At 32.9% G+C, this 21,257-nt stretch overlaps 2 protein-coding genes across 2 annotated transcripts; one reads left to right on the plus strand and one right to left on the minus strand.

Annotated features, from left to right (window-relative positions):
• Nucleotides 1-935: 935 nt before the first annotated feature.
• Nucleotides 936-11,018, plus strand: TRIADDRAFT_54587 (uncharacterized protein; the record flags this gene model as incomplete). The annotated part of the gene is made up of 13 exons (XM_002110471.1): nucleotides 936-1,402; nucleotides 3,450-3,651; nucleotides 4,015-4,130; nucleotides 4,291-4,441; nucleotides 4,935-5,397; nucleotides 5,500-5,635; nucleotides 6,276-6,512; nucleotides 6,687-6,747; nucleotides 6,956-7,871; nucleotides 8,005-8,326; nucleotides 8,751-8,997; nucleotides 9,599-10,147; nucleotides 10,287-11,018. 13 exons carry the CDS (start codon nucleotides 936-938, stop codon nucleotides 11,016-11,018), a joined length of 4,599 nt encoding a protein of 1,532 aa, XP_002110507.1.
• A 2,361-nt stretch (nucleotides 11,019-13,379) lies between these two features.
• On the minus strand, nucleotides 13,380-15,566 carry TRIADDRAFT_23040 (uncharacterized protein; the record flags this gene model as incomplete). Its single annotated transcript, XM_002111011.1, has 3 exons — nucleotides 13,380-13,804; nucleotides 14,082-14,328; nucleotides 15,375-15,566. The coding sequence occupies 3 exons, from the start codon at nucleotides 15,564-15,566 to the stop codon at nucleotides 13,380-13,382; spliced, it is 864 nt and encodes a 287-aa protein (XP_002111047.1).
• Between the last annotated feature and the right edge of the window lie 5,691 nt (nucleotides 15,567-21,257).

A 21,257-nucleotide genomic window follows, 5' to 3' on the forward strand; every position in this document is an offset into this window, starting at 1 on the left:
AGATGATCCCTCCTAATTAACTTCTAATCTATTGTAATCCTTATATTTCTAGTCTGATTTATTGAAAAATATAATATCGATAGTGTAGACATTCGCGGTACGACATTAGAATTTTCGCTATTTACTTTTATTTTTACGATTCACTTTGTAATTGTTGCAACTTGTAAACAGATACTATGCAAAACTAAATCAAAGTTCAATAAATGAACTGAGCTCGAGCTATCAATTGCTACTTACCTGCTTTTTGTAGAACGTAGTACTGACATGTTATCTAAATCGCTATACACAGTAATTATTTTCGCTATAGAACTAAGCAGTTCGTTTACTGGATAGCGGATATATGGTATGTCTACTTGATACGGTTAGCGGGCGAATGCATAGATGATTAGTAGTTGCTATAATGCTGCGCCAGCATGATACCTCTAAAGATTAACAGTCACAATTGTTACCATTACTCGTATTTATTCATATTAATACTATTCATGGAGCAACTATCTTGTTTATCATGTATTGCAGTAACATTATAGGCCATCGTTCTAATATAATCACTTTTATCAAAATGGATCAATTCTACAGCTACGCTATTTATGATAATTTTATTGGTTTTCGCCTCAAAAACAATAAGTTAATTATAGTTACCATGACAATTAAACTCCCCTTCTTGATTGTTATTCAAATGATCAGCGTTAGTCTCGGTTCAGATACACACGATGGAAAGATGCCTGTTATGAAAACTGAATTTAATTATTTCGAATTAAGAAAACTATGTAACTCTAAAGAATCAGTTATGCATCCTAACTTTTTCGATTGAATCACACCTACTTTATATACGTATTCACTCTATCGATCTTAAAAGATAGTGTTACCCACATCGATTGCGACCTCAGTAATATCCTACGTCAACTTTAGTAATTTGATTATTAGGAGAATTAGTAATGGCCCTGAGTTCTGATCGAGCTCAAATCACGCTATTTCTTTTAGCGCAACTTCGACCTGTAGTAGCTGAAAATTTACAATCGTACGGTACTGATTACCTGGATAATGTCGATATTAGCATTAAATCATTAGCATCTTATCTCCAATCTATCGGATTCAACCAAAAAGATCAATTAGATTATAATAGATTAATTACCTACGGTTTTTTACCAACTAAGATACCCAAATTATCAGATCTCGACTTCGCTGTCGATATTGCAATTGTCTATATACAAAAATGTCAACATCATCTAATCCAACCGTTCAATCTAGCTTGCACTCCAGAGACATCTGTTGATGGAATTACAAGGAAATATTACGTTAAGCAGATCAATGATATTAATTTACAAGGGCAATTATATTTGGAAGATGAAGTTTTAGCAATCAATGGTCATGCAATTTGCCATATTTTACCAAGTAAAGCAATGTAAGTCATATCAAAATAATGGTTTAAGTTATTAATAAATAACCGCAATAACACAAGAAAGCTAAAATTAATTGGCAGTAACGGTATGTAGATAATTCTAGTGTCAACCTTAACATTTTATGACACACACGTAAATCTATAAATAAAATCGGCTAAATTCTTTCATTCAACGACACTATGCGTCCCACTAATATTTTGTTGATATACTCGTACATGTAACTCCGTCATTAATCTAGTCGCGCGAATGCTATCTCTTTGAATTATATTCTAGCATGGTTCTCTGAGAAAAAGCTTCACTGTATCGCTTCCTTTAAATCAATTTGTTGATGATGTTCCAGTATTCTTTATCTATTTACGCACAGTACTTAATTTAAATTGTGCTTATCGCAAAATAGGGTATGTGAATTGAGTAACTTAATAAAGCTATAAACTACTGTATCCTACTACCCTCGTACAAAAATTAGCTTTAAAATCACACAGTATTTATGGCTTTCATAGTAAAATTCATCAAGTATCAGAGACATATAGTATAACCCTTCAATCACCCAAAAACAATAATGCAGTTCTTAGTATAATTTGAAGAGATGCTAATTCAATCTATTAATTATTAATTTAAATAGTTAATATAAGCATTTATCCAAACTTAATTTTATAAGAAAAGTTGACGATAATGTTAGTATAGGTTGTATAGTCGTTACGCTGTTATTTATAGCTTTCCTTGTCATAAATATTACTTATATCCTGTTTCTGTTTTTAAACAAACTAGAAAGCTACTAGTTCTACTGAATAAAATGTGATTATGAGCTTTAGTTTAATTAATATAGTTTTTGAAGATTGTATTCTTTTCATCACTTAAAATGTTACCAGTGCAATAAACTTACCTAACTTGAGTGATCCTACAGTACAGTTGCTTAATCATACTATCGCTTTAACAATTATTTGATGACGCAAGAAATAACACAGCAAGACCTTCAAATCTTAGTGTTAGAAGTGCAATCTTTAGTAAAATTTTTATTTGCTAAACATCAGAAAACCATATGATTTTGGCTTAAACAGGTAGTACGAGTACAATAATTACTACTCGCTGTAAAGATTCATTTTATACTGTATGATATTATATTAATAAGATAGCATTAAATTCCGTATTTGTTTAATCTTTAATTATTGGATTACGAGTATACTAATTTTGATTCTAGATTTGAGTTTCGCTTAAAAGCATTTTCAAACTCCTACCCTCAATTAGACCTAGTAAAATTATTACAATGTGATCACTAGCCACGCCACCTTACATAAAGTTCTTAGAATATTTAGCTGAAACTGTTCTACTGAGTATTCTAAGAACTTTATGTAAGGTGGTGTGGGCTAGTGATCACCTCTTTTAAGACATTCTTGCTGATACGTAATCTATTCCAACAGTTGAAAGTAGTTTCTGATCTCGAACGTATAATGCCTTAATTGGCTCATTTTACGGTACTATATTATCGCTGTATGCGAATAGCTAAGAAACTGCATTAGTAAGAAATCTTCATCAATATTTCGGATGTTGTATAACAATTACAGTACAAACCTTAGTTCTACGACAACTAATAGACAGATTCATGAGAGCTAAAAACGTATGTAGCAATAGCTACTAGCCATCATGCAATGAAATTAAAGTCTATCTAAAGATCAGGCTAAATATATTCTCAGTTTCTTTCCGATCGATTTGTCATAAATTCATTAACGAAATATCTAAACTGCAGTAGCTTCTTCATTTTATACCATTAATGCAGTAAACTATAAAATATTAACAAAGTTTCGATTTCTTTAAACTCTGTTATAGTATACATAATTTCAAAAATAGAATGCTGTATTGTTTGTAGATAAATCGAAATTTTTGCGTTAAATTTATTTAAAATCCAATTACATATTGACCGGTCTTTACTTAGTTTAATCGTTTTTATTTATCTAAAGATTTTACTAAACTGGTAGCATTACAATAAAATTCCTAAATGTTTCCAAAATAAAAGATTTAATTACACTAACTTATTGAATTTATCAATTTCAGATGGTTTATCAATAATAGCCTAAGATATGGCATAACGACTTTAACAGTCGCTCGTCCTTTTTCCGCTAATTCTATCCAAACAAACTTAGACACAATGGTAGGCTTAGCATACTCCATTGTACACAGCAACAGCTTAAATTCTTGTATTGGTCGCCTTCAAGAAGAACTGTTATCACAATCTTCTGTGAAAACCAAAACTACGGTAAAACTATTTGCGTTCAAGTAGTTACAAAAATATTACCGTACTATCGCTTCTATCGCTTCCATTTCAAGTTATCCTTTACAGTCCTAAAGCTAAAATTATTTCTGGTAGCACAGAATTTCGATAACTTTTGTATATAAAGATGACATGATACTATCGCAACATTTCGGTTTATCTTAACGTAAAAATAAAATCATTGCATAGCACTTGCAAAAATGTATCCTAATGTATGATACAATTATAATTTAAGGCAGAGCAAGTTACATACATATACGGTGACTTACAAGGAGTTTATCGATTTTACAATCTAAAGTATAATTTTAACCCATATCTTAAATATCAATTTTTAAATTTTTAAAATAGTGGTCAATAGAGAAAATGCATATTATGGTTGATTCAGATGGACTTGGGATAACTTTATATACGGATGACATAAGACCCGGAATATATATTGCTACAATACAAGGAGCTGCTGCTAAGTAAGTTCATATCGACAGTTTAAACTGTTTATGTGGTTGTTATATATTGTAACTATGACGAAGAATTTACCTAAACTTTGTCTAATAATATTCAGGCTTAACGTAATACTCGTACTCATCCTGTTTTAATTATGTATACAAAACACTATCAATTGAATAGGGATGGAAGATTGAAAGAACATGATCGACTTTTGGCAATTAACGGCAAATGTTTACTTGCGTTAACGCATGATGAAGCACATGCATGTGTACAACAGGGTGCACAAGAAAATAATGGTTCAGTAATGCAGTTAATTATTGCTTCTCAGAAGGTATTATTTAATTTAGATAAATTATTTTAAGATGAGAACAAATACATATCTAATAGCCTTTAGTTTAATCTTGTTATAATAAAAAAGCTTCGGCATTCTTATACCGTAGTAAGTAAGTAACTACGCTTCGTTGTCGTTATATATCAGGTTTCTAATTTTTAATTGTACTTTAGTTATAATAATCTCTTAAAGTATATAGTGCATTGATTATATTGTAGATCTTTTGTTTATCCTTATAACTTTTCAATTATATATTAGTATACGGTATTGTACCTTCAATCTATTACATAGCCACTCTTCAAATTCGAAATAAGGAGGCTAAATAATATTTATTTATTAATAGCATCTATTATAATTATCACATATAACGTCAAACCAATCAAATCTCAGCGTATAATCCAATAATATACTATCGTAATTTAGAATATTATTAACAAATAACAGACTATAATGCTTAGAGATTGATTAAGCTTTCAAATACAATTAATACTAGACCGTAATCGACGAAGAACCGTACGCTAACGTTAAAAATGGTCGGATTGTCCTACCTGATAAGCAAAAACCCTCACTATTACATAATGAAAACATTTTAAATGAAACGATTAATGTAGACCAAGATGACTATATATACCATAACAACGACATTAATGATGATACTTCTATCGGCCAACTTCCAACATTTGCCCTAGAAGTTATTCAAGATTCATTTCAAACTCAATCTAGTGAAATCCAAAATGCTAATTCCGCTGCTAGTGATGGTAATGACAGCACTGAACCTAGTAATATTCAAGCCGGCAACCAAGATGATATGCCACAAGTCCCAGTTCAAATAATAACTAGTTCATCAGATTTGGAAGCAATTCCAAGTATTTCACCTATACAAGATCAAATTGGCGATCAAAAGGAAATAATTGATGATGCCGAGTATGTAATCGAAGAGGTTATACTACAAAAAGGTAAACAAATATTGTTACTGATTTGATTTGAAATAATAGCATTTCCACAAGAATTATAAAACATCTATACAATATCACTCTATCTTCATGACGGTACTATAGTGGAAAATGTTAGCTTGGGAATTGGTGTTGGATTATTAGCTGATCTTGACGCAAATGAGAAAGGAAAATATAATCAAGGTATATTTATACAGCATCTCAAGAAAGGATCGCAAGGAATGGAATGTGGCAAGCTACAGTAAGCTTAATCAATTAATAATATATTACCGGTACTTTCGGAGTGACTGTAATTAAAATAGCCCATTTCTAATTTTATTGTGTGAAAAGTATGAGACTCAATGTCTTTAAACTACCTACATATGAAAGTTACTGTATTACTTAGAAATTACCTCTCGTTTAATTAACGATGCTATTGCTTAATTAGCGTCGACTCCGCCAAGATAGTACAGCAGATAGAACTGAATACTTGCCTAAAACTTATTATTTTAGAACCATTAATCAAGTTTGACTTAGAATTAAGCCTTTATACGCTCATATTAGATACTGTATTGTAATTATCACTTTGAGTCATAATAAATATAATCAATTGAAAGTATAAACATCGAAATAGTGAAGTGTACGATAAATCATAATTTGTAATGATTACGTTACTCTACATCTATCGCACACTACACGAAAAAATTTTTTACAAACAAAAAACTGCCAGTATATTACATTATTAAAGTGGATGATAAGCTTACGGTACCGTACTCCATGTAATAATAATATTAATACGCACGTATAGAGTAGATTCATGACTGACGCAAGAAGTCGACAATAATATTTTTACTCCATTGACAGTCACCATCTCAATCTCTAAACGGATATTTCTTTTATAGCCGTGGTGATCAAATAGTAGAGGTCAATGGAACAAGTTTAATCGGCGTTACTCTAAGTCAAGCATACGGCATTCTAGGCCAGTTAAAGCCGGGCAATGTTGTCATGATTACGAGACATCATCAAGATCCAAAAATATCTGAGCAATTTATGGATAAAACTTTAAAAGCTTTAGAAAGTAAGGGTAAAAGCGGATGGAGATTAAGCGAAGACGAGAAAGAACCTCACCGTCTTAACAGGTGACTTATTTTTAGCCTTTTAGAAATATTCTTAATGAAATGCTCGTATGCGAGTATATTAAATTTCTACAGTACATTGTAAATAATATATGTTGTACATTTACATAATATACATCTGTTTGTATTAAAAATAAAAACAACCATGATTTGATACCTTAATAAAAAAACATTTAGGTCATCCTCGTATCGAGATGTTTCAAATACGGACGCTGATGAGCCTCAAAGTAGATCGAGGGTAATTTAAGCTATCTGTATATCAAAATTTTTTAACGTAACATTGATATACAGTATTACAATATATAAGGTAATAATGTTAATACAGTACACACTGTATAATATCAATTTTATCCAAGATGGAATTTATAATTCTAAAGCAATATTTACCAAGTAGTACTAGAAGCAGACTAACCAGGCTATCATATTCAATTATTGATATCGTATAGACACATACATTATCTATAGTCTCTCGGAGTCCAGTTGCAATAGCGAAAAATTTTCTTCGACCGAAGCCTCTAGAGCCATTAAATTCCAACGAAATATCAAGTCCAGACGTTGATACACTATTAGTCAATAGCGAGAGCTCTAAAGATCATCTAATCGAAGTAGTTCAACTTCGTAATGATGTTGCCGAAACCATTGGAATGCAGCTACATGTTAGAAATGAAAGTGTTAACACCTTTAATGCTGATGGAGAATCGGTTGTTAAAACGTATAACCGTGTATTTATTGCCTCGGTGGCTAAAGACGGAGCAGCAGCACGTGCAATAGGCGGCTCAGGTAGTTTACGTGCTGATGATGAAATTTTAGAAGTAGATGGTAAGGTATTAAAAGATTTATCACCTGAGAGCTTACAAGCGACATTTCGTGAGATGCCGTCCGTTGTTAGTATGAAAATCAAACGAATGTTAGCGTTATCTAACAAACAGGATCCACTGAGAAGATCTGTAAAACCACCAGAAAAGCCTAATCGTAACAGTATGATTTTCGACGATGGCCAATTACAGCTGTCTGATTCTGGTACAAATAGAACTAGGGGATCATCGAGTATTAATATTCCTAATGTAATAGAAAGCTTGGAGGAGGTTTCACAAGTAACTGATTTAACTACTCCAGATCATATACAAAGCCATAATGACGATTCTACAGCCTCCCCCTCATCAGTTATCCTTGATGGGACGCTTGGATCCAGATATGATGATAATCTCGACATGATTACTGGACAAGAACATAACGAAAGGGCTGATAGTCAACTAATATCAGATCCAGTAAGGAACGGATTACTTGAGCAAGTAATTAATGACAAAGCTATTTCACCTGGTAGAGATCATCAATCAGATGATCAACTTTTAAATAATCAAGGTAATGTAAATCTATCAAAGTTAATGTATTATAATCACAATGTCATCTCTAAAGTAGCAGTTGTTGCCTTTACTGATCACAGTGAAACATAATTGTGTTGTTACTAATTAATAAAACCTGATTCCTGCAATAGCAACACCTGGAGCACTGTCTACTAGTACCGGTGCGGAAACTAAAAAGAAACGTAAAGGAAAATTTTGGAGAAGGAAATCTGCCGCAGATATTAAAGTTTCAGTAGATAACGAAGATGTATCCATTTTTATAGGAAATGATCAATATCGGCTATTATCTAGTATTCCTCGAGGACGCAAAATTGATGAACCCTATCATATTATTTTGCAAAAAACTCGATCTAAGGGGCTTGGATTGAAGTTAGAGTTAGATCTTGCGTCTCAGTCTTTTAAAATAGTAAAATATCGCTCAACTGGTACGATCAATAAGAAAGAGGATTTAACGTAAGTGAATAATTAATTAAAGAAATAAATGTATACTCTTTAACAAAATTTATAAATTGCATGTGACATAATCCAATACTTTCAATTTTAAGCGAGGTCAATCATCTATTAATTCAGTATGCTCTGCACGCTAGTTGATTACAGAAAATCTGCTTTAGAAGTAATTAAAGCGCATTTCGATGGTGATATATCCTATTGAGTTCATAGTTGCCGGGATTATCATATATGAATATTGCGTTCTGGATTGCTTCTCCATCCTATTATTGTAATAGCATTACTAGTTAATCGTTGCTGTAGAATTAATTCATAACTTACGTTAACGAAATAATTCAATTATGAAAAGATTTTCCTTCAAAATCAAAGCTCAATAAACAATTGCAATTATTTAATGGTAATTGTGTTATTCTATTTTAAATTTCCGCAGTGTGGGCGATCTTGCTTTGAATATCAATAATCAAAACCTAGTAGGTAAAACGTCATCTGAAATCGAACGTATACTCAAATCGCTACCCTACGGACCGGTTACTATTGTTGCTGAAACTGCACACAGTTGGGCTAAGAGAGCTGCTGATTTAATGAGGTTAAGCACTTCAATGCTCAATGCGCCTTCATCGTCTGCTATAGAAACTCCTAAATCAGGATCTGAAGAACTGACAGTTTTATCAGTACAGGTAATTGCTTACAGTAATGTTGATATACAGTACCGTATATCTGCTGTGATCTTTAATTATTTCACCCTTGTAATAAGATTTGTATCTCATATCTATTGCTATTAAAATAAATTTTAAGTAAAATTAGTTTTAATAGCAATGCAATACCATAATTGCATCCCTTAATAACTCCGGTTAACAAGTAAGCAGATTGAATGCTATTTTATGAGTTAAAGAATAAAATAAATTTTTATTCAGTAACAAAATTAGCGTAATTCGCAACTGCATAGGATCATCTAACAATTATAAACTATAATCAATCTATAGATTATCGCTACCATCTTAGGGTTAAAAATTATTATCATATTACTATATAAAATGTCATCCAGAGTAGGATAAGCACAGCAGTTGTATGCATGATACTCCATATAATTCAATAGAATACAAATTAAATTATTGGATTCTAATGCACTCGTTGATTTGTAGCAGACGGAACTGTAAGGGGCCTCTCTTAATATTCTCTCTGAAAGCTGCTATTGTTATATTAGAAACACCTTGATAAAAACTTTCATGTCTTAATTACCGTTTTCTAGCGAATTGACTATCCTACGAATATTTTTAGATCGATAAGAGCGATGCTGCTATTTTTGGTGTTACTGTGGAAGAGGGCTATCATATGGATACGTCTTATATTTATATTAAAGACATCGAGCCAGGTTCACCAGCTGGATGTTCTAATAAATTTCTCCTTGGCGATCGTATCATTTCAATTAATAATCAATCCACAGTAGGAGTTTCAGCAGAAGAAGCTGAAGTAATTTTAGCATCTTCATCAGGTATTATCGACATGGTCATCCACAGATTACCCCGTAGTAAGTCAATAACCGATAGTGCAGGTACAGGTATATCTCGCGATGTAATTAAAGTAGAAGATATTCAATTAGAACAAAAGGACTCTCCCGATGGTAATATTAACGTCCAAGAATCTATGCAACAGGCATTACAGCACGCACAATCACATAACGATCAATCTAAAGACGAGGAAACCAAACCTGATGGCTTTAAATCACTGCTGAATCCGGGAGATACTTATCATCGTGTTAAAATTCGCCGTGAAGGAAATACCTATGGATTTAGTGTAGCCAGTAGAATATCGGATAGAGCCGTTATTGTAAGTTAATTTATATTATTTCATACAATAAATTCGATTAATAGCTCTCGGAAAACGTGTTTATAACAATTTATAAATAATAATAAAAAATATTTCTTAATTGGTATAACTTGATACTGAAATGGTTTACTTGGAATAGGTAAGGAAGGTAACTCCAGGTAGCTTGCTTGATCAAACTGGCAATGTTAAATTTGGTGATAGAATTCTAGCGGTTGATGGTATCAAAATTACAGAAGGCTCTGATCAAACTGTTCAAATATTAAAAAGTTCAACTAAAGCAGTCGAATTACACATCGCTCGGCCGGCAATGACTGGACATAAAGCTTCAAGCAGTTCGTCTTTTGCAATTTCACAATCACGCAGGCGGAAATCGTCAGGCAATAGCTACACAGGAAGTATAGAATTAAAACCAGATGGACAAAAAGCACTGAACAATTCAATTTCTCGCTCAATTGTTACACCTCAGGAAAGAGATAAGCAAAAATTATTAAATAATGTAGAATCAGCAGTCACAAACCCTCAGGTAGACCAGCAGATTTCTTTAAGTAACCCAAACTCCGTTGCTTCAGTTCCGCAGATAGATACTTTAAGCCATTGTAAGGTGGTTAAAATCAATAAGACAGCGGCTGGGCTAGGATTTAGCGTTGGTGTAATTGGCAAAGGTTGCGATAGCACGGTCGTTATTAAATCTATACTACCTTATGGTGCTGCTAGCCAATCAGGCAATATTGAATCTGGTGATGACTTACTCGAAGTTAATGGCCTTCCAATGCAAGGCCTCCCATATAATGAAGTCACCAATGTATTGAAATCTACACCGCCTGGTGTAGTAGTGCTAAAAATTAGGCATACAAATAATGAAGCAATTTAACAAGTAGTAAGCCATATATTACTGTATATGTATTAACATGATGATAAATTCGTTTAAATCTTTGAAATTATCTTAAAATTTTATTAAATTTTAAATTTAATACCGCGGAATTTTCTCATTGCCACGCTATGATATCTTGTATCACTAAACGTAAAACCTGTTTCTTTTCTCTCTATTAAATAATATATTTTTTATCACTACCCTATTCGATCATGTAATAGTGAACGTTGTTTTCATATTGTAGTAAGATATTACTTTACTACATTTCTCTTTTTAAAAGACGATAAAATGACAATTTTATACGTTTTGGCAGCAGTGATTCCAAATAGGGTTTCTTTATGAATTCAGAAAGGATAATTTCAAGACAATTCGTGAATTTATTATACTTTAAACTTTATACTTTTGGTAGATTTATTTAATTCATCTTTTGAGAATATTCTATTTTCGACACCATCAGTTGGGTAGTGAAGTAATTACTACGCGCTTTCCTAAATTTTACATCGCAGATAATTCTAAATTTATTCAAAAACTATTTACTTCTGTTAAACGTCCATTATTTACTGTCTGTTGGTCAAGTAGAAAATCTTATCAGACATTACAGTAACTGAATTGGAATTATATTTTAAAATATTTACGTACCAATAAAACATTTTATTTCCGTCACTGATATGAGTATAGAACAAACCTATGCTAAGTTTCGATTAGGATTGAATTCAAACGCAATTCTTTATCCGAGTATCCCTACTTCTAGCCCTATTCATTTCAAGTGTTGCTTACATACTAAACCAACCACAGCGATCCTACATATCGATGTGTAACGCAGTACGTGCAGCTTCTTTATGATGCAAGTAGATACTACAATCCTCAATATTATCCCAAATTTAAAATTTAAAGTTTTACATACTGCTACAACAAGATTTCTGTGACATGATCCTCTCACTGAGTTTCATGAATTAGGGATTCGGTTGGAATGATTGTTAAACAAGCAGGCAAACTCTGAACTCAGAGCTTGCGATACTGTGATGCCATTATAGTCGGGCATTCTAACAAGATCATATGAATTCATTCCTCAACGACTTTTTACAGTACTCTTTCCTTAATATCAAGGGGATCAATTAGCTAATGACGAATAATGCTGTGCATATACAACAGTAAGAAAGTTCAACCTGTGTATATGTATTAAAAGCTTTTGCTGAACATATCATAGAATGTAACACTAAGTAAAGTTCAGATTATGCATTCTGCTACTATATAGCGTAAACTCTCTTCTTTTCTTGCACTAAATGAATAGATTTTTAAGCTTAAGGTTCACAATCTACTAACTCAAAAATTTGAGTAGTTTAGAATAGTGTTCGCCTCTAGTATGTCACACTAGCTATAATCTATAATTATTTTATCGAGCACAACCGTTTATTCTATAGCACATAGGTTCACTTCATATTCCTATTATAATTTCAAACATGCAATTACTATTATTAATTAGTCGAGATCAATACACTTCTGTTTCAGTTATCATACTGACTCTCTACTCTTTCTATTATGCCATCATCTTACATACCAGTCTAAATCTTTATTGTTCTCTTCACAAATTCCTTCTCATTTCTCTACACATTCATCCTTAAACTGTCAGAGCGTCTAATAGAATTCTCATGTTCTATAACTGACTAGTATCAAGAATTGCTAACTATATTTACTATAACATAATACAGTTTATTGACCCTAATTTAATTACAATCCAGATAATGACGATTGTGTTATTGAATCCAAATATAGGATAATCATCCAAATTTTACTGCAATTATCAGAGAAAGATATTACAGAATGTGATCAATGTTTGCAACTGATGATATTCTATTATATCTTATGATTATCTCTTACAAACATTTAAACAAATTTATGATAGACGCTTCGATTAGCAAAAACCAATTCATTTGCATGACAGATAAATTTTCTCTTAATCAGATGAGCATTGGTTTAAGTAACACTACATATATATATATATATATATATAGCACGGTTAACGATTGCAAATTTCTTACTTACTCATCTGCTACAATAAATATCTAAGCTACCAATGATTACAGTAGATTTCATTAAAACAGCTACATAAGAGTACCGCGGCTATTAAACACTATTATTATTATGTACTGAATAAAAAATAAACTATCGCAGTTGTTTATCAATCCGTTGCTACGTAAAAGTGATATACAAATCTTCTTTTTATGAACTTCGTTCTATACCCGGACTTTCTGTCCAAGATTAGAAATGATGTTAATCATTCTTTTCTATCAGCTTGCATTATTCAATCATGTCCATCGCCTGTCACGGACACAAAGAGAATAAAAATCTCGATAATGACGACTACTTTACGAATGCTGAGATGGCACTCCACATCACTTCGTTCGCATTAGGCTTTTGAGCTTCTAATTCAGGATCTAATTCTAATAATTCATGCACTCGTTTCATAGCTAATTCATAATCATCATCCATCAGTGAGGTGAAGGAATTTTCTAATACGTCTGACGCATGAGCTAGACAAATTAGCGATAGCATAAACGGATCCATTCTAGAGGCATCGTTAATCCAACGAGTTAATAAGGAATCCTGAATCCTTTTAATTAAGCGCTGTTTAGCCGGTAAATTGACTAAAGGATGTGTTGTCATATCAAACAACAAGAAATTCTGCTTTTCGGTAGTTAAGACGCCTTTTTCCACAAGATTCTTAGCAATTCGTTCTCGTACATGGCGTAACTGATAATGTAATTTCAATGGATTCCAGGTTTCGCCTACAAAATATATACGATTATATCTATTGAATAGGTATAACCTTGGTAGCCTATATCTCAAGATTATTATTCGTTAATCTATAGGGTAATTTCGATTCTAACTTGCTCCTTAAAATACGGTATACATTAAATCTCAATGCAACATTAGTTAGATACAGTACATCTATGCAAATTATAGGCAAGTCTGACTAACAATAGTTACAAAGATTAGTACAAAAAATGAAAAAATACGAAAGATCTATTTGTAAACCGTTTGAATATTAAAATATTGCCTTACCACTCAGTAATTCAACCCAAGTTTGAACATTTTCACCAGGTTGAGTATCTTTTATATGCCGTAAAGCTTCGTCCAAAAGGACATCGCCAGTTGGTTCATCATTAACACAAATAATCTTTCGAGAACCAAGACTCCTTTTTCTCAAACCTGTCTTCTCTAATTGAATTCTCCCTCGTAGGCCTAGCTCTATTATCATACAACCACGTAAACCAGACGAAATACAGTCATTCCAGAATGATGTGTAGCCCTGGAATGACAGATTTGTAGATATATTTTTATAGTCCCTTAATTAAATGGATTGTGAAGCTTTGCAGCGTATAGTTGGGTCGTATACTGTATAGTATACAGTATCTAATAGTAAACGAACGATTCCGATTTTAAAGGTTATTATAATATGATTACAGTAGTTTCTGCAGTAGTCTTAAATTTATACTTATACTAAGCTACAGTATTCTCATCAAAAGTTTATTAACCTTAAAATTTTACGAATAACACTACTATAAACTTTTAGGCAATGAGTGGTCCACGGTGCTCATTCTTACAGTACAGTACTATAGCATAATGGATCAGTAGTAAGTACTGTATGTCTATGTGATTATGTAAGCAATATGTTGTACTGTACTGTACTTTGTACAGTACAGAGTGCTCAGGACACAAAGTACAGTACTGTACAGTCTACTGTACTGTACGACTTTACGTTGACGGTGTGTTGCTGTTTAACTAAAATTAGGGTAACAGCACTACAGTCATATTTAGGCAAGATTTTCTATTTTTTCAGGTGAAAGTCGATCATGTACTGATTTGACATGCCTGTACACTTGGTAGAGAAAGTATAAGTGATAATACAAATTAATATTTTAGAAATATATCTCATATAGGTCGCAATGCATTTTCAATCGAAGGCCGTCAAACATCTCAACGGCCATTCCAGTGCCTTATACACGTAGTTCATTCAACTATACTGTTATAATGTACCTTCACTACTATATAACAGAGGATTGGCAAAGCCGATACTGTACATAGTTAGTCCGGCGGTTACCTCATTCCGGTCCTTAGTAAAGTTAAAATGACCGAATCTACTTGATAGGATACGATAGTAAGCGCAATGGGCACTACAGTTACTATATCAAACATGCAGTGAAGTCAAACTTACTGTACTGCATTGCGTACTTATTGTCAGAATTGGTTAGTAACTTTTTTAGTCGATATAAAGTATATTAAAATCTAGTTCTGCTAAGGCAATTGAGAAATTCTCAGTCAAAATTTCAGATGGAAAGATAAAGAGTTAATTACCTCACGATCTTTCAAACCTAATAAGAGGACTTCTTCCATAAGTGTCAGTCTGGTTTGCTTGTCGTTGTCGTAATTTTCATTTTGATCGTACCGGGACTGCTCCCCATTAGCAGAGGTTTCTCTATTTTCATTACTTTTAGCAGCACCTGTATGGCGCTGAACGAGACCGTCACTTCGGCCAACTGCCGACATACTACAGCAATTCCGAGATAGAGTATAAAACCATAAAATTGACGATAAAATTAATAAGTTTCTCTAAAAACGAGATAATACGATACTGCAAGATCTTGAACTTGTCTTACATGAATATGATATACTTGTATGTGTATAATTACGATCTGCGCAAATATCCGAATAAAGTTACAGTACAGCTCTTGTACGATACTTATTCTGCACTCTGCATTAGTGCAATTAGTGTACTGTACTGTAGTGTGTACAGTACAGTACAGACCGTATAGTGTACAGTATCAAGAGATTTCAGGTTTCAGCCACTCGAGCATTCGCACTCGGATCCAGTGCAGTACTGTACTGTACTGTACTGTAGATCTGATTTACTGTTTTAACTACGCCGTACTGTACACTCAGTGTACAGTGTACTGTAGAGGTAAGTTTTTTTCTTACCTCTATGACCTTTCGTAAGCTAATATAGCACAGTACTGTACTACACAATACGGTCGTGTGTAAAAACTTTAAATACTGTGTGTACAGTACAGTACAGTACAGTACAGTATGCAACTACAGTACAGTACACATTACTTTACAGTGTACAGTACACTGAGTACAGTACAGTACTGTACTGCACAATACTGTACGGTCGTGTGTAAAAACTTTAAACTTTAAATAATGTGTGTATGCAACTACAGTACAGTACAGTACAGTATGCTTGCAAGTTGCAACCGATCCATGTACTGTACTGTACACTGTACAGTACAGTACAGTACAGTGCTGCATGGGTTTCCCCTTTTCAGAATACATACTGTACTGTATACTGTACAGTACTGTACGTACGCAATATACAGTACAGTACAGAGAACGCGTGAATCCTCTGTTCAGTTATTTTTGTACAAACCAAATGCCATGTCACTATGCTACATATGCTTATCAAATTATATATACTTCGTACAGCACGCGTACATTATGCATTATTACAATACACTTACTATACAGTGTATAGTGTACAGTGTACATACAATGCATAAATAAATAAGAAAATAAATATGGAGCCGCTCACGAATACCCAAGATTAATGAACTAAGAGATTCAATGGGCAGATACTTACCATTCAGAGTCAGAGGGTCTTGAGCAGTAGACTGTACTCAGTACTATATTTTGGATAAATTTCTGTAATAAAGGAATTGACTAATAGATTATATTTATATTATATAGATATTATTATATATTAATATTTTCGCTACGGGATCATATTACGATTACAAGGGCGTTTTTAAGCTATTAAAGTAGCAGTCAGTTATATACTGTAGTTACGCGACCTACTACAAATGAGTGAATATCATAGTTTCTTTTTATTATGACAAGAATAGAAGAGGATTTCTTCAAGAGGTTAACATTGAAGAAACACAAAAGTATCTTTGCTAATAAATTATCACAACAATAGCTGCAATGCAACAATAAGTTAACAGTCAAGTCTGCAGTATATTACACATCCAAAATTGCGTTTTAAATCTCGAACAAAACATGCAATTTCAGGTTGCCAGGGATTTGAAGTGCCTGACGTTCCATGCCTGATGCCTCTAGTTTAGTAGTACAGAACAGTATATAATATACTGTATTGCACCATACACAGTACAGAGTAATGCTATATACAGTTTAGTACTGTACTGAAAAGTGTTTCCGTGGGGTGGGTTAACCTTCAGATCGGTCAATTAACAATAATAATTTTAATTTTATTTTAATATACCAGCTGCGTCGGTAAAAATGCCGATAGCGTAACAGCTTGTAATCGCTAAACATTTAAATGAATGCATTGATATTATTAAGAATGGAGTTCAAAACTCAGTACAGTATAGAACATTTAAAAAGTACTATGAGAAGTAGTACTGCATAAATCTTTACAATATTGGATACAAGATCTACTCTTCCCGATGGCAAGTTAAAATTTTCCCTTTTTTTCTTCGAAGAAAATAAAAGCGATAGTGTCCTCGTTGGGATTGGGTCCTGTTATTATTCGCGTAAACTTCTGCATATGCGCTTTGCACGGGCTGTATTAATGCTAGAAAAGGCTTTGTTAATAAGTTAAAAATGACTGCAAACAAGAATTTATGATTCAGTATCATAAATCATATTTCGTCATCAGCATCAACGTGGTAAAAGTACAGTGTACAGTTCACAGTGCTCTCGTATACAGGGTTATCAAGGAAAACAACGCATAAAACACAGTGATTTAAAGCATGGCTGATACAGTATATCGCAACATTAGTACTGTATATTGATACTGTCATATGATACCGTAAACTAGAAAAAGAATCTTATTCTAGTAGCCCTTAGCCAATGGCAATACTGACTAGACGTTATCATCAAATACCGGTACTTTTTATAGCATTACAGAGTGATTTAGCATAAACAACGTTTTCTCTACTGGGTTTTATGTTGCTAATCTGGCTGATGCCAACTGTCTTAGCGCTGAATCCAGTAAATAAATTGTCGAGAAAAAATGAAATAAAAACATTTTACTGGAAATTTGTGCAACATAGCAGCATTTTTAACCCTTTCTACGCGGCTCGCTGACTTGTTTTATACTCCGTTGCTAGTAAGCAATAATGTTATACTCGTATATATCAAATTTAGCAAAACCTCAATTAACTAAGAAGAAATTGTCAATCATGTCTTGTACGACGTCGGAGGCTTGAGCTTTAATAATTCTCTATTGCCTAGTGGTATTCTCTTGGGCTTTTCACTACTAGTGCTGATCATCTTGGCATCTCCTGGGTTAAGGGCTTCTTTGATTCTACTATCCTTTACCTCGCGCTCATCTTTACTCTTAGCCGTCCCACTTTGTTTCTTGACATTGCTCTTCGAATAATAAGTCATACTAGATTCTGTTTCATGGTCCCCGCTCCGACTAGCAGTTTGCTTTTTTATTACGCCGGAACTACTGGGAGATTTAAAGTTTGAGCGAGTACCTATTATTCCCTTTGTACTAGATGATCCATGCGCACGGTCGTTTACTGTCTTCTTTTGACCTTCTAAATTCTGCTTTTTAGATTGTTCGTGCGGTAATAGTTTGCTAGTCTTACGGAACGCTTTCCCTCCATCTTGCTGATCTTCTCTGCAGACAGCGTCGCTTTTGTCGTCTTTCACAGAGGGATTTGTAAGTAAATCCTGAATTGATTGCGACGCTAAAAAAGAATCCCGTTCCATTTCCACTTTAATAAGATCACTAGCTAATTGATCTCGTTTGAGAGCATTTTCCTTCGTAAGTTCGTCCAAATTTTCATTAAAAAGTTGACTGTATGTAGACAGGGCCTCGACTCCTTTTAATCCGTATAGAAATGTGCTACATTAGTCATGTTGATAAAAATGTTGAGATAATTTAAGTTTACTTATTGTACATTAAACTAGAAATATCTTGTTTCTGTATACCGGGGCTAATTCCATCACTATTATTGTACGGCTCAAATGCTTTTGCCACATCATATAACTAGAGGTAAATATTGCAATCAACTTCAATAAGATTTTTCATGGAATGGGTTATAGCATCTGATTAGACCATGCATATCTACAAAAATGATCACCTCTTTCGTTTTCGATTTAAAGGTAGTAATAAAATTTCTTAAAGCCTCTCCTGAAACTGTATCACTTAATTCCGTGAAAGAATGCAGCACTTCCTTTAAAGGCATTACGATCTTATTGATAGCTTGTTTCTCAAAACCCTGATATGCGTTTCTAATTAATTAAAACATCATGTTGTTATACAGTATTTATAATATACGAGTATGATATCCATACCTAGCTATAATTAAAATTAATTCTAACCTGATGTTAGTAAATATCGAATTGATGTAATCTAGTTGAATTTGATAAACTGTTTGGTGAAATTTAACTTCTCGTAAAACAGATTTATGCTGAAACGTAGCAAAAGAACATAAATAGTTGCAGGTTAAAAAACGCAAACAGATATCTATTTACCTCTATTGACTTCATAAGAATTTCATAATTGACGGCCTTAAGGAGAGCAGAAATGACACTAATAGCCTAGTAATAGATTCCAGAAAAAACTTTCAATTATTTTATTAATATATAAATCAATTTAATAGTATTGAAAAGCCCTTTATAAGCAAAACCAATCAGACAATGAGTTACATCTTGTTTTTTATTTTTAGGAATAAAAGGCAAATGAGACATAACCATGGCTGGCGTAATTCTCGCCGGAAATGCTCTCTTTAGAGCAACCTAAAGTTTACAGAGGATTGATTATAGCTTGAAGATCTGATTATGTTCACTCTTACACTTTAGCGTTATGTTAAGAAACGAATCTCACCCATGGAGCAGATGGGACCAAGAGCGATAGTGAAAGAAGATCATGAGTAGACTTATGAAGTGATTCTATAGCACTATCAAATTGTTCATTAATATGTTCACCATACGCTCTGGAAATATGCTCGCTTAAAAAAGAAGACTTTTCAGTGTCCTTGTTGAAACGTAAGGTAGACAAGGAAACTCGTAATGACGTTAGCTTCTTATAAAGCGTTACAAGACTGGATTCCAGCTGAGCCTGTAAAACAAAGTATTTCTCGTTAAATCTTCTTAGAATCTTAATTTTTACCGCAATTTTAGAGCTTTCATCTCTGAACAGTGGTTGAGAACGAATTATGGTTAAGCTAATCTATTGTGCAAGTACCAACATTAAGATCAGATCTCTCTATAAAAAATGTAAACAATTAAAGAAGTACTGTAATGATAGTGCTATTTCATTTTCATCAAAATTTGTAAGCAGATGCTTAAGAAACTATAATAAAATTACCAATAGTTATATAAATGTAAGAAAGTTGGTTGATTTATATAAGCAAAATGTTTGGACTCATGATGGCACTTTACCAACTACCATATATCTAAGAATCATTTTAGAATAGAGTAAAATAGCGCTATAATATAGCTCTTTTAGTTTTATATTCGTATATAACTAATCTTAAAGCAATGTTGTTGAGTGCAATGTTAAGAATAGGTAGTAATCAAGTAGTATCTAGAGTAATTAAACGTATCATGTGTAGTAGATTAAAATAGGTTACGTTATTTATGCAGACATGAAACTTATTAAAACTCACAATTTGACTTAGATTTAGATACTCTAATTTTCCGCTGGTCACATCTAGCAATGACAGATTTTGATCACGAGTCTTCTGGTTGACATAAGTATTTGGAAACAGAAAAGTATTTGGATTTCTGTTTACTGTCTTCGATTCCTAAATCAGTAAATATGCCATTCATGATTCAGTTATTACTACCAATATACAGTATAGATGATCAGACTAAAGGTATTATTATTTACCTCAACGGTTTTACATAGCCGGCGTTTACAACATTCTAAATCGCTTTTGATACGCTTGATCGTTATCGTAGAAATTTGAAGGCTAGCATTATCAGTATTCTGATTGCTAGCAATGACGGATCTGCAGAAATAAGAAATATCATAGGTAATAATAATTAATTATAAGCTCTTTGATAATAAATTTGTATGCTAGTAAGAAAAATCTCTTTAATAGTGCAATAATCTAATATTTAATTAGTAAATATCAAAGCTATGCTGTCAATGTAGTCGTAAGACTAGTTCATTTATATTCACCGGTACTGTGGACTCTTATTACAAAAGATAACACTACGCAAAAAATCCTATTATCAATGAATGCTTTGCATTTTATTATAGAA

Source organism: Trichoplax adhaerens, genomic scaffold, assembly GCF_000150275.1.
Source record: "Trichoplax adhaerens TRIADscaffold_3 genomic scaffold, whole genome shotgun sequence".
Taxonomy (NCBI): Eukaryota; Metazoa; Placozoa; class Uniplacotomia; order Trichoplacea; family Trichoplacidae; genus Trichoplax; species Trichoplax adhaerens.